Source organism: Molossus molossus, unplaced genomic scaffold (assembly GCF_014108415.1).
Source record: "Molossus molossus isolate mMolMol1 unplaced genomic scaffold, mMolMol1.p scaffold_m16_p_3, whole genome shotgun sequence".
Taxonomy (NCBI): Eukaryota; Metazoa; Chordata; class Mammalia; order Chiroptera; family Molossidae; genus Molossus; species Molossus molossus.
In genome coordinates, this window is record NW_023425366.1 from 28400920 (window position 1) to 28426975 (window position 26056).

Genomic DNA, 26056 nt, shown 5'->3' on the forward strand with positions numbered 1-26056 from the left:
TTGTGAGTTACTTGTACTTCGTGACAGTCCAATTTATAATTTGTGTGTTTGTAAAATAAAATCAACCTACAAAAACCCTAACGGCTGGCAGTTTCCATAACATTTAACAGTGCTCTCAGCTGTAGGGAACAGAAAACAAGTCTACAAAGCTCTAAACGAATGGGTTTAATTTCCATATAACACGGGGGTCTAGAAGTGGCAGTTGTTGTTGTTGGTTCAGAGACTCAAATATATTAAAGTTCTCATTTTTGTAATTCAAAGGGCTTTTCCCTCATGGTCATTACAATGAACCAAATATTTGTGCCCCACCCTCCAATTCATATGTTGGAACCCCAATCCCAGTGCAATGGGTATTAGAAGATGGGGGCTTTGGGAGGGTCTTGAGGGGGGATTCCTCATAAATGGGATTAGTGCCCTTATAAGAAGAGGCCAGAAAGCTAGGAAGCTCCCTTTCCCAAAGTGAGGATGTAATGGGAAGTCGGCAGTCTAACCAGGAAGAAAGCCCTCACCAGAGCAAGACTGTGCTGGCATCTGATCTCGGACTTGCAGCCTCTAGCACTGTGAGAGAACAATTTCCGTTTGTAAGCCTTGTAGCCGGGGGTACTTGGTTATAGCAGCCCAAATGTACTAGGATAGTCATAACTGGGCTGTGTTTTATAATATGATTCCAGAGCTGCAACAGCCCAGGCATCACGGTCTCATTCCAGAAAGGATGGAGGGGAGAGCTGAAGCCGTCTTTTACGAGCGAAGTAAATGCATTCTCAGGAGCCCTTATAGATGGCCCTTTGTGGTTCGTCAGCCATACCCATGTCACATGGCCACCTATAACTGCAAGGGATCTGGGAAATATGACCATTTTCTGTGTATATATGAGAAACAGGCATAGAAGAATGAAATTGAAATGTGGGTGGGTTAGCCAACACAGTGACTTCTTCCATTGCCAAGTTTTATCATTTGAATGAATATTGATTGAACTGATCATTCTTCTGCTGTCTATTGATGCTTCCTAGCCCACAATTTATGACAAGAAACAAAAATTTCCTCCTAAAATTATGGAAGTAGAACAGTTAATAAAATTCTATCTAGCAATATATGTATATGTTTGATAAAATTAGAAAAGCATCGCAATTTTGAAAATCAGACCTGCAGAAGGAAATGTGTGATTTCTACGTCTTAAATATATTGTACAACACAGTACAAAAAATTTAAAAGACATGATTTCTAGTCCTCTGTTAATAAACAGTAGCCTCTGGAGAGCTGGTCTTTATTTCCTTTTCCATAAAATGATAACCTTTTCTACAAAATGAAATCATAGACTACATTGGTTATTGTCAGATCTGAAATCTTATGATTCTATGTAATTAGTCTTGATGTCTTTGATCCTCCGTGGGTGGACAATAAATAACTCACCATGTGTTCATTCATTGGGTCTTCTTAAATCCAAGTGCTATTTTTTGAGTGTTCACGGTATGCTGGGCAACCAAGGCATAAAGGATGAATTTCTTGTTGAAAGACCAATTTAAGTGGGGTTTTAGTTTGAGGTTTACTTTAACACTTTTTTTTTTAGGAAAAGAAAGAAACTGAACTATTTTCCTAAAACAGGTTGCTCAATTCCTTCAATGGTGGGATTATTTCAAGCCATGATCAGAGCAGGCAAGATTTAAGGAATGTAAGAAGATGCCAGCTCAAGCATTTTCTGTGCCAACCTGTTATCTCATTCAAAGTTCATAACACTGAGCTGACTCCATCTCCAGAAAATCAAGTTTAAGAGTACAGTTGTGAGTGGGGCTGGAGAGCTGGCTAAACCAGCTATCTGCCCAACACCTACTAATGGCTGGAATTAATCTAGAATATTTGTCAAGAAGCCAGAAGGGGGTTTTCTGAGAGTGATGCCTACAGTTAAGGATGGCTAGGGAAGGTCTGGGACCAAGCCTAGACCCAAGAAAATCTGCTCTAGCTTGGGGATTCTGGAACAACAGACATCCTTCTGAGAACAAAGAAGAAATTTTAGCAGGAAGAGAAGACCAAAGACAAAAATGTCCAGATCACAATTTTGCCTAAGATGGCAGAGCCCAGGGACTATAGGACTGTACTGACTATATAAGCCCTGGCTTTCTTTCTAAAATCAGCCAGGTCTGTGTTGGTCTGCCATCATCCCTGGAGGTGCCCTTTCCTCCTCCCACCCCTTTGCCTTCTGTACCTTCTGTCATCTCAACATAGTCTAGGATTTAGTCACCAGGTGGAGACAAGTTGCCAGGGCTCACAAGTTCATTCTACTCTTCCGGTTATGGGGCCTTGGGCAAGCCACTTCATCTCAAGTCACTTCATCTCTCTCTGTGTCTCCTCTGTAACAACGGGGCAATGCAATAGTGGCCAAGTTTAGAAGGTGTTTTAAGATAAAATGAATTCATGCACAATAATCTGGAAAAGTGTTAGCTCTCATTTTCCTTTCTCAGACTTAGCCACTATGGACATCCTTTCTCCCTGGGGCTGTCATCACTGGCCAAGATGAGTTTTCACTTCTATTAAAATAACTCTTTTCTTGAGGACCTGGTTTTAAACTCTTCTAAGGTGATTATTGGGATGTACATTAACTCTGACAACATGCTACTAAGATGGGCAGGCTGCTGCTGCTGTGCATTCCCTGAGAGAGTGGAGCAGGTGGAACTTCGCTATCTGGAATCCCAGGTGAGCATTCTCTTAGGTGAGCACACAGGGCACCACATGGCAAAGATGCCCTTTGTAGGCAAAGTTTCACAAATGCCTACAAAGCCAGATAGTTAAAATGTCATTTCTTTCTGCTCAATTTGCTGTGAATTTAAAAGTTCTCTAAAAATAATTTCTTAGTTAATAAAAGAACAAAAAGTCATTTCTGATTTTCTTGCTTTCTGAAGAGCATTGAGTTTATATCGAGTAAGCATTTTTTTTTCCTTGTAAGAATTTGAACACTGTTCATGAGTTAATCTGCTATTTAATAGCCCTTACGAGCAGATGCAATCCTCCCCTTTCCATGGAAAGGTGGGGCTGGTCCTCCTAGTCTGTAACCTAGTAGACCTGAACTGTTCAGTGCCTTAGGTACCAGCAACATTGGCTACTGAGCATTTGAAATGTGGCTAGTCAGAACTGAAATGGGCTGTTAGTGTTAAATACACACAAGATTTTGAAGAATGAGTATGATAAAAGATTGTAAATTATCTCATGAATAATTTTTATATTGCTAATATGTTAAAATATTATTTTAGATTTACTGGATAAAGTAAAATATTATTAAAATTAATTTCACCTGTTTCTTTTTACTTATTAAAATGTGGCTCCTAGAAAATATAAACATATGCATGTGGCACAGATGATATTTCTAATGGACAGTCCTAGCCCCAGTGAGAGAGGAGAGTTGGCAGGTATGAAATATGTACATTCTCCTTCGGAGAGTCTTAAGGCAAAGCTCCTGAGAACTTCACACATGCCAGTGCAGCTATTGTTCTGACAGCTGGACAGAATCTAGGAAATTACCTTTGTCACCTCCAGGTTAAAACTCAAGGTTAAAAATTCCCATTGAATTCTAAGCTGACAAAGAAGCACCCGAGGAACCTAAATAGGAGTCAAGACGGTGAGAAGTGAGAATTACAGTTGAAACATTCGAAATTCCATTTTAATTTTTTCTCCTCCAGGCAGAAAAGCCTAAAATCCTACATTCAGACAAATTCCAAACAAATGGACTTGGCTGATGCTAGAAGTGACATTCTGCTGAGAACTCACAGAAACCTGATGGAAAACAATCAAGAAACAGCATCTGGGCTGGGGACGGGGTGGGGCTGGAGGGGGCTGGGGTGGGGGTTGAAAGTTGCGCTCTCTGGGACCGGCCCCCGGGTCGCTGCAGGGGAAGTGGATCCGGCGCGGACCCGGGGAGGCGCTCGAGTGCCGGGAGCCGGAGGAAGGAGCCCGGTCCAGGTGGAGCGTTGCTCGTCGCCAAGGCAACCGCGCGAGCCGCAAACAGCGTGTGAGCAGGGCGACGTGCGGCCGGAGCGGACGCGGGGGAGCGGCGTGGGCCGAGGACCGCAACCGCGGCGAGGCCAGGAATCTGCCGCCACGACCCGCGGCGTGTCCCCGCGAAGCGCCGCCGCGTCGCGTCATGGACAAGCCGGTACTGTGCGCGCTCCGTCCTCGCGGCTCCCCGCCCTGCGTGTCCCCGCGGCGCATGCGCGGCCGCCGGGCTGTCTGTCGCTCCGGGCTCCGTGGGAGTCCACGCGGTGGGCTAGAGTGGGTCGCGCCTCTCGTCTGGAATTCACCTTCAGGGCGTGGGGGTGCGGTATCTGAAAACGCTTTCAGGAAGTTGTAGGGCTAGAGTTCTTTTCAGCCTTTTTAGTTTTGCAGGTTTTTCTTAGTGGGTGGTGGCCAATCATGTCGCGGGGCACCCACAAAAATGCAGAGGCGAGAGGGTCAGGGACTGCCCTCCCTCTTTCTCTTCAACCTGCCGTTTCCCGTTCCTCGGGCTGCGGGAAGGCCTCTGGTGGGCAGCGACCCGGACTCAAGCAACTCATTGTCCCGTAGTGAGCCTCAGAGAGGTCCAGGTGGGGCGCGGGAGCTTTGGTGCCAAGTTTCTCGGCTGTTTCTAGATCTCGTTAGCCCTTGGCTGTGGACAAAAGCAAATGTTTAGTTCCCTGGGAGAGAGGAGAGGGATGGTGCGCAGAGAAAGCCCCCTGGGTAGTTTCCTTCTGTCTTTCACCTTTGCCTCCGTGCGCAGCAGGTGAGAAACTACCCGAAGCATTGTAATCAGCTTTCACCTCATTGGCCTTGCGCTCTCGTTCTCTACTTAAAAATGAATAGTGTGGAGTGAAAAAAAAAAAAAAAAATCCAGGTATTTGTTTTAGCATTTACCTTGAAGGGACATTGAATATTATACTATTTCACTTAGCTACACTATCTGTAGCTATGTAACTATAGCAATTATGGTAATCAATAAAATAGGCACTGTCATGACTTAATATAAATTCATATTTTATTAAGAGCTATGTATATAGTTTACGTGAGGAATACTTCAACGTTTTCCTCATCTCTGTAGATATTTATCTTGCTCAAAATTTTCTGTTTAATTCTTGTGAACATCTTGTTATGCTAGACATATTAATGTTCTTATTTTCATATAATGTATGGCATAAGTACTTCGAATTTTCAACATATCTATTTTATGTTGCATTAAGACAGCTCTTGTTAGTTCTTTTTAGCCTTTTTAGTGACTTCTCCACATTTGATGTCAACAATAATAGTGACTGGAAATGACAGATGGAATTGCTACCTCTAGTACCAGTAAACCCATGACGATTATATGTCTTAATTTAAAATCCACGTATTATATAATCCCACATAAATTTATCAAGTCTTACCCTATAAAGATATAAAACATGCCTATTAGCTTTATACTATGTTCTTATGTTTTATTAATTTTGCTTGCTTTCAGATTTCAATGCTATGCTCTTTTTTTCTGCTTTTCCTTTGGTCTGTTCAAGTTTAAGTTAAAGAATTAAAAATGATCAAATGTCTTTTGTTTAACTTCAGTAGTAATCTAGGACATTTAATTGATATATCTCTTTTTACCTACTGAATTTGCAGAAACAAAAAAAAAGATTGTTTAACAACATGGGAACATGTTTACAATTAATACATGAAAAAAGTAGGCCACTAAAGCAATATTGTTCCAATTCTATAAACAAAGAAAAGGTATGTAAATATGTATAGAAAATAATAAATAAAAGGACATACACCAAAACATTGATATTATCTCTGGCTGGTGGCATTAGAGAGGATTTTATTTTAATTTATTTAAAGATTTTCCATAATTAATATACATATAAATATATAAACATTTATATATTTAAATATGTTATATATTTAAATAAAACTAGCAATATATTAATCATGCATTATACATATATACACATAGACATTTTGTAGGTAACAAAAATGATAAAGAATAATACCCCTAAATTTTTGCACAGCTTTCTTTTCCTGAGACTAACTTAGTATCTGGTAAATATTTTGGGTTTTTTTGGTTGTTTTTTTTGTGCACTGGGTTACATCCTTATCAGCACTATTGTACAATTCATGTGTCTCCCCAGCTAAGCGAGCAGCCCTATTTTGCATACATTGGAAGCAGAAGCCGGTAAGCGAGCATGCCCAGATCAGGGTGAAGAGCAGTAAGAATGAAACAAAGTATTCTATAGTACTGTTTGTCACACACAATCATTTTCCTAACCCTCACCAAGTGGCAGTTTAATGTTCCTAATCTGAGGCTGATGTTGAAAGGATTTTAACAGCCATAATAAATTACCATCAATGCTGCAAATGTGGATTTCTGTGCTTGCTTTATTTAGGAAAAACAGAAACAAATACTGAAGCACACAGACTGTTGTATCTGTAAGCTGTGACCTATGCAGAACTTGGAATTCCCTGGGGAAGTCCAAAGACTGTTTTTCTCCCATGTCTGAAGCTAGTATAAGCATTAGAAAAAGGCTGTGCTGAGTATGGATATTTCGAGGAATTGGTTCCCGGTGCACAGAAAGTGTTAGGAGGAAGTTTACCTGTTATATTTTCTCCTTTAGTCATGCTAAGCTCTTTCCTGTCACTGAGCACAGTGGCTGTTTATACCTTTCTGCTGTTTGCTTTTGGCTTTACTTTTTGTAGCCTTACTTTTAACAAGGAGACCAAAAGGGTGGAACAACTGCTCACATATTACTTTGTTCATGAATAAAAACCAGTAGCTTCAACTCAACAGTAAACCCAGGATATTTTGAGTCCAATTAGAGGAAAACTATTACTGTACCCACCCCAGATAGGGTAATAGAATTATGATCAGCCTGGCTGGTGTGGCTCACTGGTTGAGCGTCGACCCCTGTACCAAGAGGTCGCCAGTTTGATTCCTAGTCAGGGCACATGCCCAGGTTGTAGGCCCGATCCCCAGAGGGGGCATGCCGGAGGTGGCCAATCGATGTCCTCTCTCATGGATGTTTTTATCTCTCCCTCTCCTTTCCTCTCTCTCTAAAATCAATAAAGAAAAAATATTAAAAAAAAAGGAATGATGATCAGATTCCCATGGGCCAACATGTCTGTCCCCTGGGAGGTAACATGAAGAGTCAGAATGTCTTTCTCTTGGGACGCAGCTTCCAGGTTGGGCCAGCAGGGCCTGCTGTGGATGTGGGACAAGCCCTTTGTGTCTACCCCCATGGGAGCAGTCGTGGACTTTCTTGGAATGGTTGGACACTGGAAAAAAATAAAAGATCTTACTTGTGGAGGTCTGAACACTGTGTGGGCCACTTCTGAATCTTGTCTAGCCCATTTGGGGTAAAAGGTAAAAGAGTTTGTGGTGCTCTAGAAACCTGAGCAGCTCCAGGATTTCAATTTCAAAGGCTTTAGAAAGCATTCCTTGTAAAAGGTGTTAATCCTCCATTCTTTGTTAGACTGGTCCTTGGAGCACTGTTGATAACATTTTACCATTTCACCCCTGACCCATTGCCTTGATAAATTAGCAATAACACATGAAATTGTGGATAGATGGGAGTCTCAATCATATTTATCTAAATGTAGCAAATATCACCAGGTTTCCCATTGTTATTGTTTATTATAATAAAACAAAGCAAGGCACAGCTCAGGGTCATCGCTGACCCTGGCAGTGTTCTCGAACGAGTTTTGACTAAGGGTCAGGAACTGTGTTGGGGACTGGGGGACATCAGGGAACCAGCAGGTAAGAGTCCTTGCTCAGGAGTGCAGCAAACAGCCTGGTGGGGAAGACAGCTATAGATATAGGGCATAGAAGGGGCCAGCAGAGGCGAGTGAGCTCAGAGGAGGGCAGTGCTCTCCAACTAGAGGAGCAAATCCCTGAGGGGACCAGAGGCCATGACCGATGTGGAAAGGAGGCCAGTGTGGAAGGAGGCAGGAGGTGATGCTGCAGTGGTAGCCGAGGACCAGATAGGGCTTTGAGGATCATCACTGAGAGGAGAAAAAAGACCTTCTGTAAGCTCACAGCACTTACCAATTTAGTAATAAAGACATTGATATAGCTGACAAAGCAAGTTTTGATTAGTATCACAGCAGAAATGCTTATTATGTGTTATGAGCTGAATCGTGTTTTCCCAAAATTTATATGTTGAAGTCCTAACCCCCAGTACCTTGGAGTATGACTATATCTGGAGACAGAGCCCTTACAAAGGTAATTAAGGTCAAATGAGGTACAACCTGTGGGCCCTCATCTAATATGATCAGTTTCCTTATCATAAGAGGAGATTAGGACACATACACAGAGACCGACGGGCGACCATGTGAGGACACAGAGAGGAGGTGAGCATCTGCAGGCTAAGGAGAGAGGCCTCAGAATAAACCAAGCCTGCTGACCCCTTGATCTGGGACTTCTAGAATAGTGAGAAAATCTGGCCTGGCTGGTGTGGCTTGGTGGATTGAGTGTCGTCCCATGGACTGAGAGGTCTCGGTTTGATTCTGGGTCAGGGCACTTGCTCGGGTTGCGGGCTCCATCCCCAGTAGGGGGCGTGCAGGAGGCAGCTGCTTGATATTTTTCTCTTACATTGATGTTTCTCTCTCTGTTCCTTCTTCTCTCTCTAAAAACCAATGAAAACATATATAAAAAAGAAAAAAAATCAATTTATGTTAAGCCATGTAGTCTGTGGTGTTTTGTTTTGGTAGCCAAGCAAACTAATGCAGTATGCGAAACAGTTTGCATAAATTATCTCAGTTCATCCCAGGTATAGCCTGGTGAGGTAGGTACTGGCGTGATCTCCATCTTATAAAGAAGGACATTGAGACTGAAAGATAACTATCACATTGGGAAGACAAGCATGCCAAACATTGTAGAAAATCCTAAATAAGCTAAAATGAAAAAGGACTCAAAACAAAATGCATGAGATTGTCGGCATGACCAACACAGAGTGAATCAGTGTGGGGCAAACCTCACACTGGCCTCCATCAGCCACCTGGAGTCCTGTCTGATGACAAGCTGGTGCCTGGGAGTTCCTGGAACATGGTCAGTCTGCCCACATTGATCCAGGTTTGCTGCCACTCAAGTGTGTTGGACAGATGCTGCTGAAGATGGTTTGCGGCAATGAACCTGAGTAGCTATCCCAAGTGAACATAAGGAAGTGAACAGCTAGCCACACAGGTAGAACAATGCTATAGACCAATGTGATAATGGTAGCAGACAGACCAGTTAGGTGTGTAGCAGTCTTGGGGCAAAGAGGCTGAGCCTGGTGAGACTGCGGTCATTCCTGTCCACCCAGGTTGTGATTCCTTTCCCCGCTAAGCTTATGAGTAGAGAAGACAGTCAGCCCTACGGTGCTTCCTTCTAGTAGTAACGATGAAGAATATGGTCACTCGAGTAGAGTAGCAACTTTCAACATTTTTATTCTTATGGCACACAAAAACTAATTACTAAAATTCTGCGGCACACCAAAAAATACAACATTTTTTGTCGCTCTGACAAAAAAAAAAATAGGTATAATTTTGATTCATTCACATCAGGCTGCTGTTGTGTTGGCTGTTGTCATTTTTTTTAAATTTGAGAAAGAGTTCAGAAAAACTACATAGTCAGGTATTGTATGTTTTAAAAATTATTGCATCACACCAGTGTGCTGCAACACACTGGTTGAAAAATTGCTAGAATAGAGTAACCTTATTTTCCATGTCATAGCAGGCTTTGATTATATGTAGTTGTGGCTCATACTTTTAAAACATTTGTTGAGGATGGACTATACAATTAATTTTATTTGTGCTCTTTAACTCTGAGGGGAAATACCTATGTTTATGTCTAGCCCAATGTTGAGAATATTAGGCAATTAAAATGTTTATTAATCGAATATTCATTTTATGAGACTGAATTCTATGCCATCTACATTTTGTTACCTTTACAGCTGATTCCAGAGTGGGTGGAATATTTGATTTCCTTTTGCTAAGAAAATTAATGTCAGAAGACTTGGGCATTCAGTACCCCATTACCAGGCTTGTGTAACCTAGAAACTTAAAATGAGAAGTCACTCCTCTTCACTTCATTTACCTTTAAAATATGCTCTACCTGCTTAAACAGAAAATTCAGAGTAATAAGAACAAGACATATTTAATTTCTTTCTGAATGTGTTGTATTTGCATAACGATGACATTTGTTTATTCATTTCATAATGACTTTGGGTCCTAATTTATCTTTGTTAGAATTCCAGATTCTATATTGTAAGGCTGAGCATGTGTAGGCAGGTGTCTCTCAGGAAGAGAGCGGGCATGCAGTGGTTATTCGTGGAGGATGTTAATCATCCCCCGTGTTTGTGACTTCCATTGCCCTTTATTGGCTTATGTATTCTGTAAGGGTGTTAATGAATAGCAGAAATATATTGCAACTTCTCAAAAAAGAGCTGTGGTGTTTCTGGGATAATTAAGGCATCTGCAGAAGGAACTGGGTCAGTGCCTAGTGGCTTCAGTCGTGATAGTTGGTGCAGGAGGGGAGAGGCTGATTAAGTTTCACCTTGGGGGTTTTAATTAAGTCTTGGTAACTGTGCAAATATATGCCCAGGGAGCTAATATTTTAAACCTCATTATAAAGATTTAAAAAGGGCTAATAATGCATTCTTACCATCTTGATCACCTTTTAGTGTTGGGAAATAACATTAGATATGAGTGGAATACCAATAACTTAGCAGTTCTTCATTAAGGATGTAACATAAGTATAACTCCATTACATGGGAATCCCCTGACATGAGATGTATTCTTGCAGTGGAGTTTGGGAAAACTAGACTTTTACAATCCCCATTTTTATAGATTAAAAAAGTCAAGGTTTTAGGCCACTGACACCAAAGTGAAATAAAACAGGGCCCAGCACATCATTAGTAAATGAGTGAAGGTAAAGAAATTAGGTTAAAATTTGTATGTGTTTTGGTCAAAGGCTAAAGGCCAAGGTTAGGTACAAAAGATCTTTTATTTCACTTATTTATTTAATCCTCACCCAAGGACATTTTTGCATTTCTCTTCAGATAGAGCAGGAGGGAGAGAGGGGGGAAGAGAGTGAGAGAAACATCAATGTGAGAGAGACACATAGACTGGTTGCCACCACACGACCCCAACCGAGGCTGGGACAAACTGCAGCCGAGGTACATGCCCTTAGTCGGAACCAAACCCAGGACTCTCTGGTCCGCAGGTGGACGCTCTAACTGCTGAGCCAAACCTGCCAGGGAGGTGCAAGAGATCTTTTACAACAGTGATACAAAGTTTCTGAAAAGAGGTATCATGGGCTTGGGTTCATTCTCACCTCTGTCTCTGCCCTCCTCTGAATTTCCTAACTGTGCTATGTGCTGCTTTGAGGGTAATCTGGAAATACGGTGGTTTTGGGTTGGGGTCTGAGGGACATGGTAGGGTTAGTGTGCTGTGGGGGAGAGGATGAGCATCATCAGTCATTTCAGGCAGAACACTGCGATTTTGAGGAATTCCGAGCTGCTCAGCTCAGCTCAGCTCAGCTCAGCTCAGCTCAGCTCAGCTCAGCAATTCCTGTTCTTGCCGCTCAAGTAGCAACTGCCACCCAGCCAGTCTTTTGTGGCAGCACACCAGACAAACCTGCGTTCTGTCAAGTGGAATAGAGAGCTCCTTTAACAAGACTTGGCATCTGCAGTGACACGAGCGATCTTACTTTAAAACAATTTAATCCCTGACTAAAGTGCTGGTTTCCTGGAAGGTAGGTAAGGGGGAGAGCTGGATGGGCAAAATGAGCTTTTGTCTCCTTCTTTGTGAGTTTGTGACACTACTTTGCAGCTTTTTGGACTTGGGTCTCCTCAGCAGCACTTTCTTTATTTGTATTAAGATTACATTTTCAAAAGGTCTGTTAATTCCTGCTCTGTGTGCTAGAGGATATCCAGTGAAATAAAGGCTTTTGCTTAATGCTTGTTACATATGACACTCAAACTTCTTTACAAAATTTAATCCTGGCCATGCATTTAAGTTATAAAGACACAGTCCCTGCTTTTGCAGATGGGGATTTTTTTTTTTTTGCCTGAAGTCTGTACAGAGGAAAATAGGTTTTTAGGTTTCATGAGTTTCAACATATGCTTGTATCCCCTTCTTTAACATGAAAAAGGAAGGCTTCCCCATCACACCCCTCTCTTTTCTGTCTTCCATCTGCCCCCCTCCCTTTCTCTTACCATGATTCCTGATTCCTCCACACTTCTATCAGACTAACCACCCTCTCACCTTCACCATCCCAAGCAGCACCGGGCTGAACTGGCTGGTTTGTTTTGACTGCAGACGTAGACTCCATTTGTTCACTTCCAACCCTTTGTCTTATCCTGATTTGCAGGGGTATATTGTTTCCTGTTTAAACACACACATATGAATAGTATGAACTAATATTTAAGATTTGTCATTCTTTCAGCTTGGGCATTACACCCCCTCCTCCTTTTACAATTTTTTTTTTTTTTTTTTTTTTTAGTTTAGAAAAATTATGACTTTCATGCTAGTCAGGTTGAAGCATGCTCTAGAGAGGCAAAGTCCAGACTTGTGGGGTGTGGATGGAAACTCAGCCCCTCCACACCTATTGTGCTCGGAGACATGAAGAGCCAGTGAGAAGTATTTAGGGAAAAAAATTAAGGACCTTTGATTTAAGACATTTTACTTGCATGTTTCTGAATTTTTGCAATTTATTTGGGGTTAACCATTTCAATGTTTATTTTTCAGTTTACACTTTTTCTTAAAAAACCCAAAATAATCCTTCTTATAACATTTTAGAGGCATTAATCAATTTTTTAAAGTTTTCAAAAAAAAAAAAATGTGTGTTTTTCTCTTATTGCACAGTTTCTCTCCTCCCTCCTTTCCTTCTTTGAGTCTTATAGTTTCCTTTGTGCTTTTTCTTTATTTTTGTTCTTGTTTTATTAGTTAAAAACCCAGAAACTGGTGCCGGACTTCTGGGTCTGAATCCTGACTCCACCACTCATTAGCTATGTAATCTTGAGTAGTTAACTTGTCTTCTCTGTTCGTCAATGTTTGTAGCTATAAAAATGGGGATTGTAATTGTAGCTACTTGATAGGCATTTGTGAGGATGGAGTTGATATTTATGAAGAAGACGCCTAGTAGAGTAGCACTAGTAATAAAAATAAAAATGAGACAGAAGGTAACCTAGGAAATATAGCTAAGCAAACAGAACATCATAATCGGTAAGACTTTCAGTCTCAGAAATAATCACTGTCGATAGTCTCTTTCCCACACATATGTTCATACAATTTACTTATTATTATTTTCACAAAAATTGATCCATACTATTTGGGGTCTGATTTAGAAAATGTTTTTGCAACATATAAACATGTTTCAATTTCATTAAATGCTTTAACATGATTTTAAATGGCTGCATGGAATTCCATTGCATAGCTCGAAAGTAAATTAGTTTGTGAATCACTTGTTTGAAGCTGGAGAATTTCGCTGTGGTTTCCTGGTTTGGTTCTGGGTGCTGTCGCAGTACACCGGAGCTGTGACTCCTCTCCTGCGGGCACTACCCTCAACTCCCTGGCTCTCCCGCCTCCCCTGGGCCTCCAGGGCCTGAAGACACAGCCTCCCTTTCTGCCTTGGACTAACTTGAGAGATGTTCTGGGAAATTGTCTTGGGTTATAAAAACACCTTGTTTAAATAGCAAACACATATCTCCATCCAAATGAAAGCAAAACAAAGCCTAAGACCTCATCAAACACTCTAATAAAAATTCATTTCCCTCACAAGAGGGAACCTTTGTGCACTGCTGGTCGGAATGCTGATTGATGCAGCCACTGTGGAAACCAGTATGGCGTTGCCTCAAAAAATTAAAAATGGAACTGCCTTATGGCCCAATGTTTTCAATTCAGGGAATTTATCCAAAGAATTCCAAAACACTAATTTGAAGGAATATATGTACCCCTATGTTCATTACAGCATTGTTTACAATAGTCAATCAATGGAAGAAACACAAGTGCTCATCAGTAGATGAGTGGATAAAAAAGTGGTGGTACATGTATATAATGGAAAAAAAAAGAAAAAAGAGTGAAATCTTACCTTTTGAGACAGCATGGATGGACCTAGAGGGTATTATGCTCAGTGAAATCAGTCAGTCAGAGAAAGAAAGACAAAAGCCTTGTGATTTCACTTCTACGTGGAATCTAAAGTACAAAACACACAAAACTGAAACAGACTCATAGACACAGAGAGAACTGGTGGTTGCCAGAGGGGACGGGGGTTGGAGGACTGGGTGAAAGGGGAGATGGGACTAAGATGCACGAATTGGTAGTTACAAAATAGTCGTGGGAAGTTAGTAAAGCATAGGAAAGTAGATAATAATATTTCAATAACTGTGTATGGTCCTAGTTGAGGTACTGGAAATATTGAGGGAAGCACTCTGTAAAGAATATGATTGTCTAACCACTAAGCTGTACTATACCAGAAACCAATACAAAATACAATTGGAAAAAAAAAAACTTCCCTCTCAAGAGTCAGAGGCTAAAGGAGCAGTAGTAACAAAATACACGGAAGTAATGGACAAGTAAAAAATTTTCTGTGGCCCGTGGTTTAAATTTGTCCTACTTATATTATTGCATTTACAATAAAACATTTTCCAACTTTTCCAGTTTAGAGATTTCTTAAATTCTCAGATTATTGCAAGTAAATTTCAGTTTGTCAAAGTAGCACATTCTTTTTTTTTTTTTTTCTTTATTGATTTTAGAGAGAGGGGAAGGGACAGGGAGAGAGAGAGAAAAACATTGATGAGAGAGAACATCAGTTGGCTGCCTCCTGCATGCCCCTCACTGGGAATTTGGCCCACAACCTGGGCATGTGCCCTGACTGGGAATAGTACCAGCAACCTCTTGGTGCATGGGTCCACACTCAACCACTGAGCCACACTGGCCAGGCAAAGTAGCAAATTCTGATCAACCAGACTAAGAGCAGTGAACCTTCATGAAGTCAATGAATGATGAAAGCTCACCCCCTAGTGGCTGCCTGGGAAGTGGCTTCCTGGAATTGGGCCTTTTGGGTGTGGTTTCTATGTGACAGGTTTATGTAGTTCATCATTGTGTTCATTTTTCTCCAGGCAAAAGTAGCCATTGTTTGAGGAGTCCCACTGAAGCATCTTATGACATTCTCTCACATTTGGTGAATAGTGAGGCATTAAACTTAGTTTATTTGCTAGTAGGATCTTATTTTCATTCTCTTGTGTGAAGAATGTATTGGTGAGATGTTACTAAGTAACTCGATGTAATTGACTTCTAGGGGACCAATTGTTTTCTTCCTGTGTTTCAGTTATTATAATATCCTTATGTACTTTCAGTTACCGGAATGAAAAGTAGCCAGGAATTTTTCATCTCCACATAGTCAGCTCCTAAGTTTACCATAGACCTCCTTGCAATCAGCAACATCTTGGAATGAGTTCCCCAAAAAGCAGCATCTCGGGCATGAGAGTAACCAGTTTATGAGGAGTGCAATTCTAGGGAAGCAAGGGTGAGGGAAAAGCAGAGGGGGGGAGGCAGGGAAGGAGGGAGCACACACATGAGGGTGTACTATGTAGCTGGCCTCTTCCAGGAGGCGGTGGGTGGGGCAGTCTGCACGGAGCCATGTGAGCCATGAATCCAGTAGAGGGAAGGTAGGGAGAATTGATCTTGGGCTCCACTTCCCCACTGGTGAACTTTGCTTCATTAACATGAATCCCCCTGCACTTCTGGTTATGTGTCATGGGTGATAAGCAGGTTCCAGGTTCCTGGAGGCCAGAGGTCTGCAGTCTGGACATGAAGCAAGACAGGCTGTGGGCTGTGCTTATAAGAATTGGACACACAGTGACAGCTGGGATGGGACAAGTGGCCCAGGGCCCAGAGACTGGTGAGGCTGAGGGATGAGGGGTGGTGCATGCAAGTGTGGGACTCAGCATCCTAACTTAGTGTGGTTACACCAGATTCTGCTCACAGGAACCTATCTAGGAACTAAATATTGGTTATGGATTTAATATGTTTTCTATTAAAGGCTTCCTGCAGGATCCCATGCCCTTAGAGCAGTGATATCACATGTGGGTTGGGATTCTTGTGGTTGCAAGAAACCTAAACCGACTAAAGCAGATAAAGGGAATGGGGCAGCACCGGGCAGGATTGTTGCAGGGAATCAGTGTGGTGGTGATGCTGCTGGGGCCGAGAAAGGGGCTAGAGCCAAGACCAGCAAGAGACCCAGACTCTCATCTCTGCACACGTGGGTGTTTGCTGCATTCTTGTCCCTCTGTTTCTGAAGACTGGCTTGATTGTGTCCATGGTCTGTCTGTGGGCAGAAGCCAATCCATGGTTTCTGAGCTTTTATGATTACAGCCACCCAAGAGGTGGATTGTCTCATAGCTCTAATTCTGAATCTAGGGAAGGAACCTCTCCAGCTTGGTTAGGTGTTCTCTGATCCAAACGACCCTGTGGGCTGGGCCATGCTGAAGTGAGTCCCCGTGGCCTAGAGGCAGTAGAAGTAGTAACCAGGACAGGCAGAGTGACTGTGTTCTGGGCTGACATACTGATGGATACGTGATTTTCCATCCCTGGGCTGCTGGGCTGCTGGGCTGCTGGGCTGCTGGGCTGCTGGGCTGCTGGGCTGCTGGGCTGCTCAGGATGCACACACACACTCCTCCTGACTTTCATTCCATAATGAATGCATTGCCTCCCCCTTCATCCCGCCCCCACAGGAGACAGCCTGCAATGTGTCCAGCTGTTCTGCCCAGTGGTGATGTCTCCACGTCTCCTGGTGGTGGTCACCCTTCTTTGTGGTCATGATCCAGGCCAGCAGATGTCTCTATCGCGGAGACGAAGTGCTAAGTTATTTAGTCACCCTCAAGACAACTGACATAACGTCATGGAGATGGGAGGTGGGGGATCGGGCCACTGAAACTGAAGTGCCCATTCAGAAACCACTGTAAAGAGCAGGAGCATCAGTGAAACCTCTGTGGACAAGTCACTGGCCCAGAGCATAAGTGGCTTGTGGACAGGAGCCAGGGGGACGGCGGGTCAAGGGTCTTCATGGCCTCCTGTTGATGACTGGCCAGTGCCATGAGCTCCTCACTTGGTCTGTTTCCCCTAGCTCTGCCCACAGGAGGGCATTCCCTCCTTCTGGGCTCTTCCGGAAAGCTCCCTGTTAGGTGCAGGGTTCATAAGCTATGCAGCTTTAATAGGTGAGTTGGCTTCCTATGGCTATTGTAACAAATTACCACAAACCTAGTAGTGTAGAACAACACATTTATTATCTAACAGTTCTGTTGATTAGAGGTCTGACACTGGTCTCTCTGGGCTAAAAGCGAGGCATTGGCAGGCTGCGTTCCTTTCTGTAGGCAGGGGAGAACCTGTTCCCTTGCCTTTTCCAGCTTTTAGGGGTGTCCCCATTATTGGCTCATGCCCCTCTTCAAAGCCAGCAACACTGACTCTCTGATCATTCTTTCTTACATCTTTTTCTCTGATTCTCTTTCATGCCTCTGTCACCCGCCCCCCCCCTTTTGCATTTATCTTCAGATAGAGCGGGAGAGAGAGAGGGGGGAAGAGAGAGAGAAACATTGATGTGAGAGAGACACATCTACTGGTTGCCACCCACAGGACCCCAACCAGGGTGGGGACAAATTGCAACCGAGGTATGTGCCCTTAGCAGGAACTGAACCTGGGACTCTCTGGTCCTCAGGCTGATGCTGTAACTGCTGAGCCAAACTGACCAGCGCCTGTCATCCACTTTTAAGGATCTTTGTGATTACACTGAGCTCACTGGACCATCTCCCTATTTTAAGGTTCAGCTGATTAGCAACCTTTATTCCATCTGTACACTAAATCGCCCCTTCCCATGTGCCTTGATGTAGTCACTGGTTCTGGGCATTAAGGCATGGGTACCTCTGGGGCTGTTAATCCGCCTGCTACCACCAGCATTTCCTGTGGGTGCCAGAACTTGGGTCTGAAATTGTCTGCAGGGTTGAGCAGGAGGCAGATTTTGAGTAGTTCCGGTGTTACGGCTTCTAGAAAACTTCAGCTGATAGCTGTGGAGTTTATTTTTGAGGACTTTCCTTGCTTCCATTCAAAGCAAGAAGTAACGTCAGCCAGAGTTTGGTCATGCCTCCCTCAGTTTTCTGCGGGCAGTCAGGATCTCCAAGTATTGTCCAGGACCCCTGGGGCCCCAAGTCCTTTCAAGGTGTTCCTGAGGTCAAAACCTGTTCGTACTTACCCTAGGACATCCTGCCTGTGGAGTTGCTCTCCGGCCGTTACCGTAATGTGTGGCTGTGTCACTGCTCTGATGGCCATGGAACGTGTGCTGGAGTATTCTTGTGGTTGGAACCTGTCTCAGGTTTCATTCTGAACGCAGTAAATATCAATCCACATACACATAGGCTTTGGGTCCTTGGTAATTTTCAAGAGTTTAAAGGGTTTCTGAGATGTAAAAGTTTGAGACCACTACCCCAGCCATTTAACAACTTCAGCCTCCAAGTTTGGATGGGACAGCAGATTGGGTGTTGCCTGGAGGGCTGTACCTGTTCATAGCTCTGTTGAAGAGGAATAAACTGTTGGAAGGTGTCCCCACCTTCATGCAGAATGGCAAGGGGTGGGACACTTGCTCCCACTCTGCCGGTGGTCCTGGAACCTGTTCCTGCCTGGGACTGGGCGATTCTGCCGGTGGTCCTGGAACCTGTTCCTGCCTGGGACTGGGCGATTCTGCCGGTGGTCCTGGGCGATTCTGCCGGTGGTCCTGGAACCTGTTCCTGCCTGGGACTGGGCGATTGCATCAGCATCAGCTGGAGTTTGGAAAATACAGCCCCCTGGGCCCTTTGTACAGGTTCTGACTCAGTGGCTTGACATTCTGTATTTATACAAAGCTTCTAAGACAATCCAAGTTCCTGCCAGATTTGGGAATGATTGCCTAGCCTTCCAGATGTGCCCTTCTGGGAAAGTCAGGAGGCAAAGGTTGTTTTTACTGATATGAAAAGCCTGAGAAAGATGGGATGGGTTGAGATGGAGGAAGTTTAGGGTCTGAAATAGTATCTGGAGAGTAGCCTTCCTGTTACTCCCTCCCTGGTTCTCCCCTGATATCCTGTGTAATCTTCTGTGGCTCTTTCTTCCCCATTGGCCACAGTGAGGGAAAGGGCAGAAAACCCCCTAAAATACTAATGTAATTTAACTTCCATGAATCACCCTCCCTGAGGACTTCCCCAGTTCATTTTACATGTTCAGATGTGTCCAGATATGTTTGAATCCCATTCGGCTTCGGCTGGTATCTGTGACTATTCCCTCTGCCCTCAAAGGGGAATTTAGAACTGCCCATCTGGAAGGAACCCTAGAAGCAAGAAAGGGGGAAGGATTTAGCCAGAGCCAGGAAGAGGAAGGAGAGGCGAAGGAGAGAGAAACGCCATGGACGGTCTGTGTGAGAAATCCTGGGACAGCTTTGGGGTGTGAGAGAATGGGGAGCAGAGGTGAGGGGCTTTTGAGAAGTATTGCTCTGGGTTATACATCGAATCCCCTGTAATATTCTTGGAGCTCTTCAAACAATAATTAGACATTTAAAAATGACTTTTGGCTCCAGGACTCTGATACTTCATATAGGAAAGACAGAGCCATGTGGCCCCAGCATTTTAAGTAGCACTGCAAATGTCTGCTTGACCACGGTGTGGTAGAAAAGCAAGGAGGCTTTGCAGCTGGGCCACCTGCAGTGAGATGCTTCTTTAAGCTGTAGCTTTTCTCCTTTGTAAGATGGGGTCAAGCGACCATGTAGGGTTGTTATGAGGATCTCGTGAGATGAGACATGTAGAGGGTTTTTTAGGACACAGGACTTGCTCAGCAAAGGCTACTAGGTTTCCCTCCAGTGTCCCCACTTTTCTGCCCTGATCATCATCTAACAGACCTGAGTAGATTTTCTGCTTCTCCTGAGCTAATGGGAATCTTTTAAAGACCTCTGCCTCTGACCCTTGGCATCATTTTCTCCTGAGGGGACTGGGGCCAAGGAGGTGCTGATCACTGGTAACAGAGGTGGAAGAGGGGTGTCTTCCTGTGCCCTTCTCACTGGCTTTCCCAGTGCAGGTGAGAACCGGGGAGATGTAGAAGGCAAGCCTGGACTTGAAGGCCAGTGAATGACGAGCAGAAGCTGAGACGTTACACCTCCTCAAATGGTGCTAGAAATATTTATACTTTACCTTAATTCATGAATCCTAGAGTTGCAGTTACACCCAAACCCTGAAGTTCCAGTACACCCACATATAGGATATATTGTCTCCAAAATCCAGAGGTTCAGGAAGAATCTTATCAAGCTGCTAACTTGAGTGATGCCTTGTCATAAAACATTTCTCAAACACCAATGCATGGTCCATTCTTAGCAACAGAATTGCCTGTAGGCTAGCCCCACCTTGTGGAGAAGCCTAGAAATATTTTAGTGACAAACTGCTCAACGTTAAGGAATGGAGGCAAAATACTTTTGAATTTTAATGTTATTACTTTTTGTAAAAAAGATACCCCAAAACCTTGAAGTTGTATATTATCAGCCCCAAATGCATTTTGTATGAAACTTATAAATATTATTTTTTGTAGGTGATATAGTCACTTCTTGAAGTGATACTAATTCTTTGTAATTGCACCGTTACCTTAAAAAAAACCCCAAAAAACAAATAATTCCAGGTAGCTTAGCCTTAATTTCTTGGCAAGAAATGATTTTTACAATTCCAGTGCATTTTGTTATGCCAGTTTTAAGAAATACCTAGGTCGAAGTTTGCTTATGATTAGCTTGGACTTGAATAAAGATTCCTATAAGCTGGGAGAGGCTGGGTAAGCCACCTGGAATAGAGAAACAAAACCGCTGGACTGGAGAGGTTTTGCTTTATGTAGTCAAAACTCCCTCTGCTTTTCTAGAAGTGCAGTATGGTTATAAAATGCAACAGATCGATACATTTTCTTTCTCTGGGTATGATAAATGTTAAGGAAAGGGCTAGGGTTGGGTGCAGAATCACTTCTTACTAGTGAATCTTACACCTTCAAATATACAAAAAGACCATGAGCAAGGAGCCCTGGCTTCTCATCTTGCCAGTCACCACCTGCTTCTGTCATTTGGGGAAGCGGCTGAACCTCTCCAGTTTCCTAATCTGTCCTGTGAGGCAGTTGAAAAAGATGATCTTGTGAGATTCCACCTTTCAGGTTCTAGGAGCAGGAGCAAACCAGAAGCACCTCATGATACACAGGAGGAGAGGCGAAAGTGACTTCTGCCTCTCTAGAGGCCACAGGTGTGGATTAGAGAGAAAGGTGGTCATACACAGGTGTAGGTGCCCCAAACATGGGAACTTCCTGTGCCTTCAGGGCCTGGTGGACAGTTGTAAAAAATTCTGATGGGAATTTCAGGTACCAAGGTCATTTGAAGTTTCTTCTGTTCTCAATAGCAAGCAGGAGCTGTATAAAAAAGAGGAGAGTTATTTCCCAAGTGGGCAAGGAGCATCTGCCATGATTTTCTTCTCTGAGCTTCATTCAGCATCCGATTTTCTTCAGAAGTTTCAAGCTGGGTCAGAGGGTCAGAGGAACTTAGACCAGATGGAGTCATATCTTGCTCTGGGCCCCATTAAAAGCTGGAAGCCTTATACATAAGTGTGTACATGGCAGGAGTTGTACACCCAAACATGGGATATACTGTCTGCAAAATCCAGAGGCTCAATAAGAGTTGTGCTTCTTTCTAAGTGAAGTAATCATATTGGGAACACCAGCTGTAAATGGAGTCTACCCCTGATGAGCTTATTTCATGTCATTCAGTGCTGCTTAATTAAGAGCAATTTTGTGCCCGGAGGACATTTGGAAATGTCTGGAGATGTTGTCCCAAGGGGGGAGGATGTGCTTCTGTTATCTAGTGGCTAGAGGCCAGGGATGCTGCTAAATATTGCACAGTGCAAGAATCACCCAGCCCCAAATATGTATGTGCCAAGATCAAGGAGCCCTGCTCTAAGACCACCCATCTCGACACTGGTGGAACTGTACTGTTCACAGAGTTTGTGGAAGGAATTGTCACCTGCATCTGTCACATCTAGGGTGGTGCACTGATTTCTGTGTTCATAGAAAACAGGGCGTTCCAGGAGAATCCATACCTGGCAAGATCGAGGGTTCTGCTAGTTGCCAAGGACACCTGTTCTGATCATACATGTAGGCTTTGTGGAAGTGACCGCAGGAAGAGTTCATGTGTCCACTAGGGCACAGGATGATTTGATGCATCTACTGGGTCACTGTGAGATGGACTTGAAGTCAAACACATTATTACTAACTCCACATTCCCCCACTTTGTGGCTCACAGTGGCATGCTTTGCTAGCTCAGAGCTGGGGTGACTAATTTCCCAAGGTGTGGGAATCTCCTTTCCCAAGTATGCAGTTACCCTGCTCTGTGGTTGCCACCATAAAGTTCTGCGTTCTTTGTGCTCCCCGTATCATCAATTGTAGGGGACCTTGGGGCTTCTAAAGCTGTGGCCCTCAATGTCACTTCATTCTATACAACCACAAGTGGCAATTTCAGTCACTGATTTGCCAATGTGAGCCTGACTGTTAGTGTCCCAGTGTCTGAAGGAGGTTGGGTCGGTACAGCCTTCAGACCTAAGCACGACAGTTAGCCAAACTCACATTCCACATTCCCTTGGAGAGCCGTTTCCTGAATTTCTCTTCTGCTACCATTTAATTGGTTACTGTTCTCAGTAGATATAAATATCACTTTAGCTGGTTACAGAGCAAAGGAATTAACCAAGGATACGGTATCACATGGAATCCTTCGTTGGGAGTTCTGAATGGTGGGCTGAGCTTCCACAACCGCACTGCAGCACTGAGGGAAATGTTGTCACTCAGGTTAGTGAGCTGCTCTCCTGTTTCTGGTTCTAGGACCACATCACCTTTGCCATGACTTGCAAAAGGGCTGTCTCATACCCTACCTCTCACCTGCAAGCTTAGTTCTGATTCAGTTTTATGTAAGTTCATCTGATTAGAACAACCTAAGTTACATATGGAACCCTAGCTGCAAGAGAGCTGCAAGCGAGTCTGGGAAATGTAGTTTTTAGTTTTCAAGTTACTACAATACAAAAACAAAACAAAACAAACAAACAAACAAACAAACAAACAAAAAACACCCAAATACTGGAAATGGATTTGCATGGATGTTGAATGAGCACATCTTCAATATCCACTGCAGAATGCAAAATGGAATATTCCGTAAGGCTGGGATGCAGCAGGTCGGTACTGGTATAGCCTCACGGCCTGTTGGAAAGTTGAGTACCTCTGTTCCATTTGGTGAGGAAACCCTGTCTCAGAACCCTTCAGGGCCACATTGTTGCCCTGACCACTCTGTCCCCTCACTTGGAATCCTCAGCTTTTCCCATTATCCAGCAATGTAGGGCCCAACGACTGCCACACAGCTGTGGGCTGGCATCTGTTCTTTTTGTTGGTGTCCAAGTTCATCAGTGCCCCTAAGTTTTTGCCACTTGGATGCCTGCTATTTCTCCCCTCCGTCTGTGTACTCCAGAAGGTCAGTCTATGCTGCACTGATACTCCCCAGCTCCTGGGAAGCGCCGGGGAGCATGCCATAGGTCTGCCCTGGGCCTACCAGCCTCCTGATTGCCTAAAGCAACTCTCCAAGACCTCTGGGCCATCCACTCTTGGCCAGGTGGGCTCAGAGGTAGTGGAGAAACTGTGGTGGTAGTACTGGCACCCCAATGAGCACATGCCTCATGCCCATCCGGCCCACGAGACAGTGGCTGTTCACTCTTGTAGAAATTGGTCTCTTTAGGACGCTGGCTATAAGAAAGTCAGAGAAGGAGGGTGAGTAGTAGCGGGGAACACCCAGGCACCAATTTGGGGTTTCAGTCTCCCTGGACATGATGGGTAATTCTGAGGCAGGACCGAGACCCTAGAGGATGCATGGGACTTGTGGACGTGGTTTGGGGCCAGGGAAAGTCACGTTTTGCCATCCCTGTTGAACTTTACTTCCACTCAATGGACAGGTTCATTAAAGCAAGTTTAAAATGCATTGAAGTTTCGTGTGTTCTAATAATGATTAATTTTGTTAATCATCTATGGATTGTAAAAGAATAATATTATATGGGGGGTATAAGGTTTAATATATTTCTATTAAAACATCTTATCTGAACATCTTTTTATTATAGTTTTTCTATTGTTGCCTGTATTTTTTTTTCTTAAATTTTTTTTTTTTTTACTTTATTGATTTTAGAGAGAAAGAGGGGAGAGGGAGAGACAGATAGAAACATCAATGAGAGAAAACATAGATTGGCTGCCTCCTTCATGCCCCCCACTGGGGACCCAGTCCATAACCTGGGCATGTGCTCTGATCAGAAATTGAACTGGCGACCTATTGGTACATGGGTCGATACTCAACCACTGAACCACACCAGCTGGGCTGTTGCCTATATTTCTTACAGGTCTTGCTTATTTTATTTTAATACTGTTTTTTGGCATATAACCACTATATACTCACAGTGGATTATACCTTTTATAAAAGTAAAATGCTTGTCTTGGTTCAAATCTTAAAGGCTTTTGTATTTAATTCTATTTTGTATGACAGTAATATTGAAGCAGCTATTCATTTTCTCTATATGTGCTATATCTTTATCCAGTCTTAAAAAGAACAATCACAAATCAATAGAAAGAAAATTACTAGGAGAAAAATAGGAAGGGATGTGAACAGACAATTCACAGAAGTAGCAGCACCCCACCCCCTGCCAAATATCCAATAAATATTTTTAAAATGTTCAGCTTCACTACGTGAAAGCCTTGCAAATTTCACCAGCAATGCAGTTTCAGTGGCTTACCATTTCTCATGTCATGTAGGAGAGCTGAAACAAAATTAAATAAGTTTCATGGGAATCTAAGGGTATAATTTTATTTTATTTTATTTATTTATTTTTTTTATCTTCACCCGAGGACATTTTTCCATTTTTTGTTCAGATAGAGTGGGAGGGAGAGAGAGGAGAGAGAGAGAGAGAGAAACATCGATGTGAAAGGGACACATCAAGTGGTTGCCACCCACACGACCCATCCAGGGCCGGGGACAAACTGCAACTGAGGTACGCGCCCTTAGCGGGAACCGAACCTGGGTCTCTCTGGACCGCAGGCCGACGCTCTAACCGCTGAGCCAAACTGGCCAGGGCGAAGGGTATAATTAAAAAAATTTTTTTTTCTTTATTGATTTTAGAGGAAGGGAGAGGGAGAGAGAGATAGAGAAACATGGATGAGAGAGAACATCGATTGGCTGCCTCCTGCATGACCCCCACTGGGGATCAGGCCCACAACCTGGGCATGTGCTCTGACCAAGAATCGAACTGGCGACCTCTTGGTGCATGGGTCAATGCTCAACCACTGAGCCACACTGGCTGGGCCTAAGGGTATAATTTTTAAGGAATAATTTTTCTAATAATTTATTGATATAAATAAACAGATCTATACAAGGATTTGTATACAGAGATATTTATTATAGTATTGTTTATAATAGTAAAATATTGGAACCAGTCTAACGGTTAAAACAAAAGTATTGGCTAAATAAATTAAGGCCTACCTAATCAATATGATATTAATGGTGCTCAGAGTGTGGTGATATTTATTTTTATGTTTTCACAATAAATGTGTATTATTTTTATAATAATAGAAACTATATTAAAGACATTAATATTAGAATTGTTTAAAAGAATGAGGGAAGTCTACAATAATGTCAACATTAAAAATACTTAATAAAAAATAAAATAAGGAAGATAGCAATTAAAATTTTAAAAATTATTTAAAAGAGGTAGAGGATCTTAAAGAAGGGAAAATACTTTATTACCTTTTATATAAGAGGAATGATCAAAGTCATTCAAAGTAAATTCACTATGGAACTTTATTGACATTATCACTATATGGATATATTTGCATGTTTTTCTTCTTTAGAGATTGTTATTAAAATTTTTGCCTCTTCAATGTACATCTTCCATGCAGTGTGATATATTTGATAATTTATAATTATTTCATCGTTTATTTTGGCTCTATGTGATATAGTTAGGCAAAGTTTCTAAACTGGGAATTTTTGAAAGGGAAA

The 26056-nt window shown here is 42.9% G+C and overlaps 1 protein-coding gene across 1 annotated transcript in view; it reads left to right on the forward strand.

The window, feature by feature from the left end:
* DNAH5 (dynein axonemal heavy chain 5) overlaps positions 1 to 26056 on the forward strand; it is a 286089-nt gene that overhangs the window by 23600 nt on the left and 236433 nt on the right. Inside the window, exon 3 of the mRNA XM_036278902.1 lies at positions 3669 to 4257. Coding sequence (XP_036134795.1) covers positions 3669 to 4257 — 589 coding nt within the window. The remainder of the gene's footprint in view (positions 1 to 3668; positions 4258 to 26056) is intronic.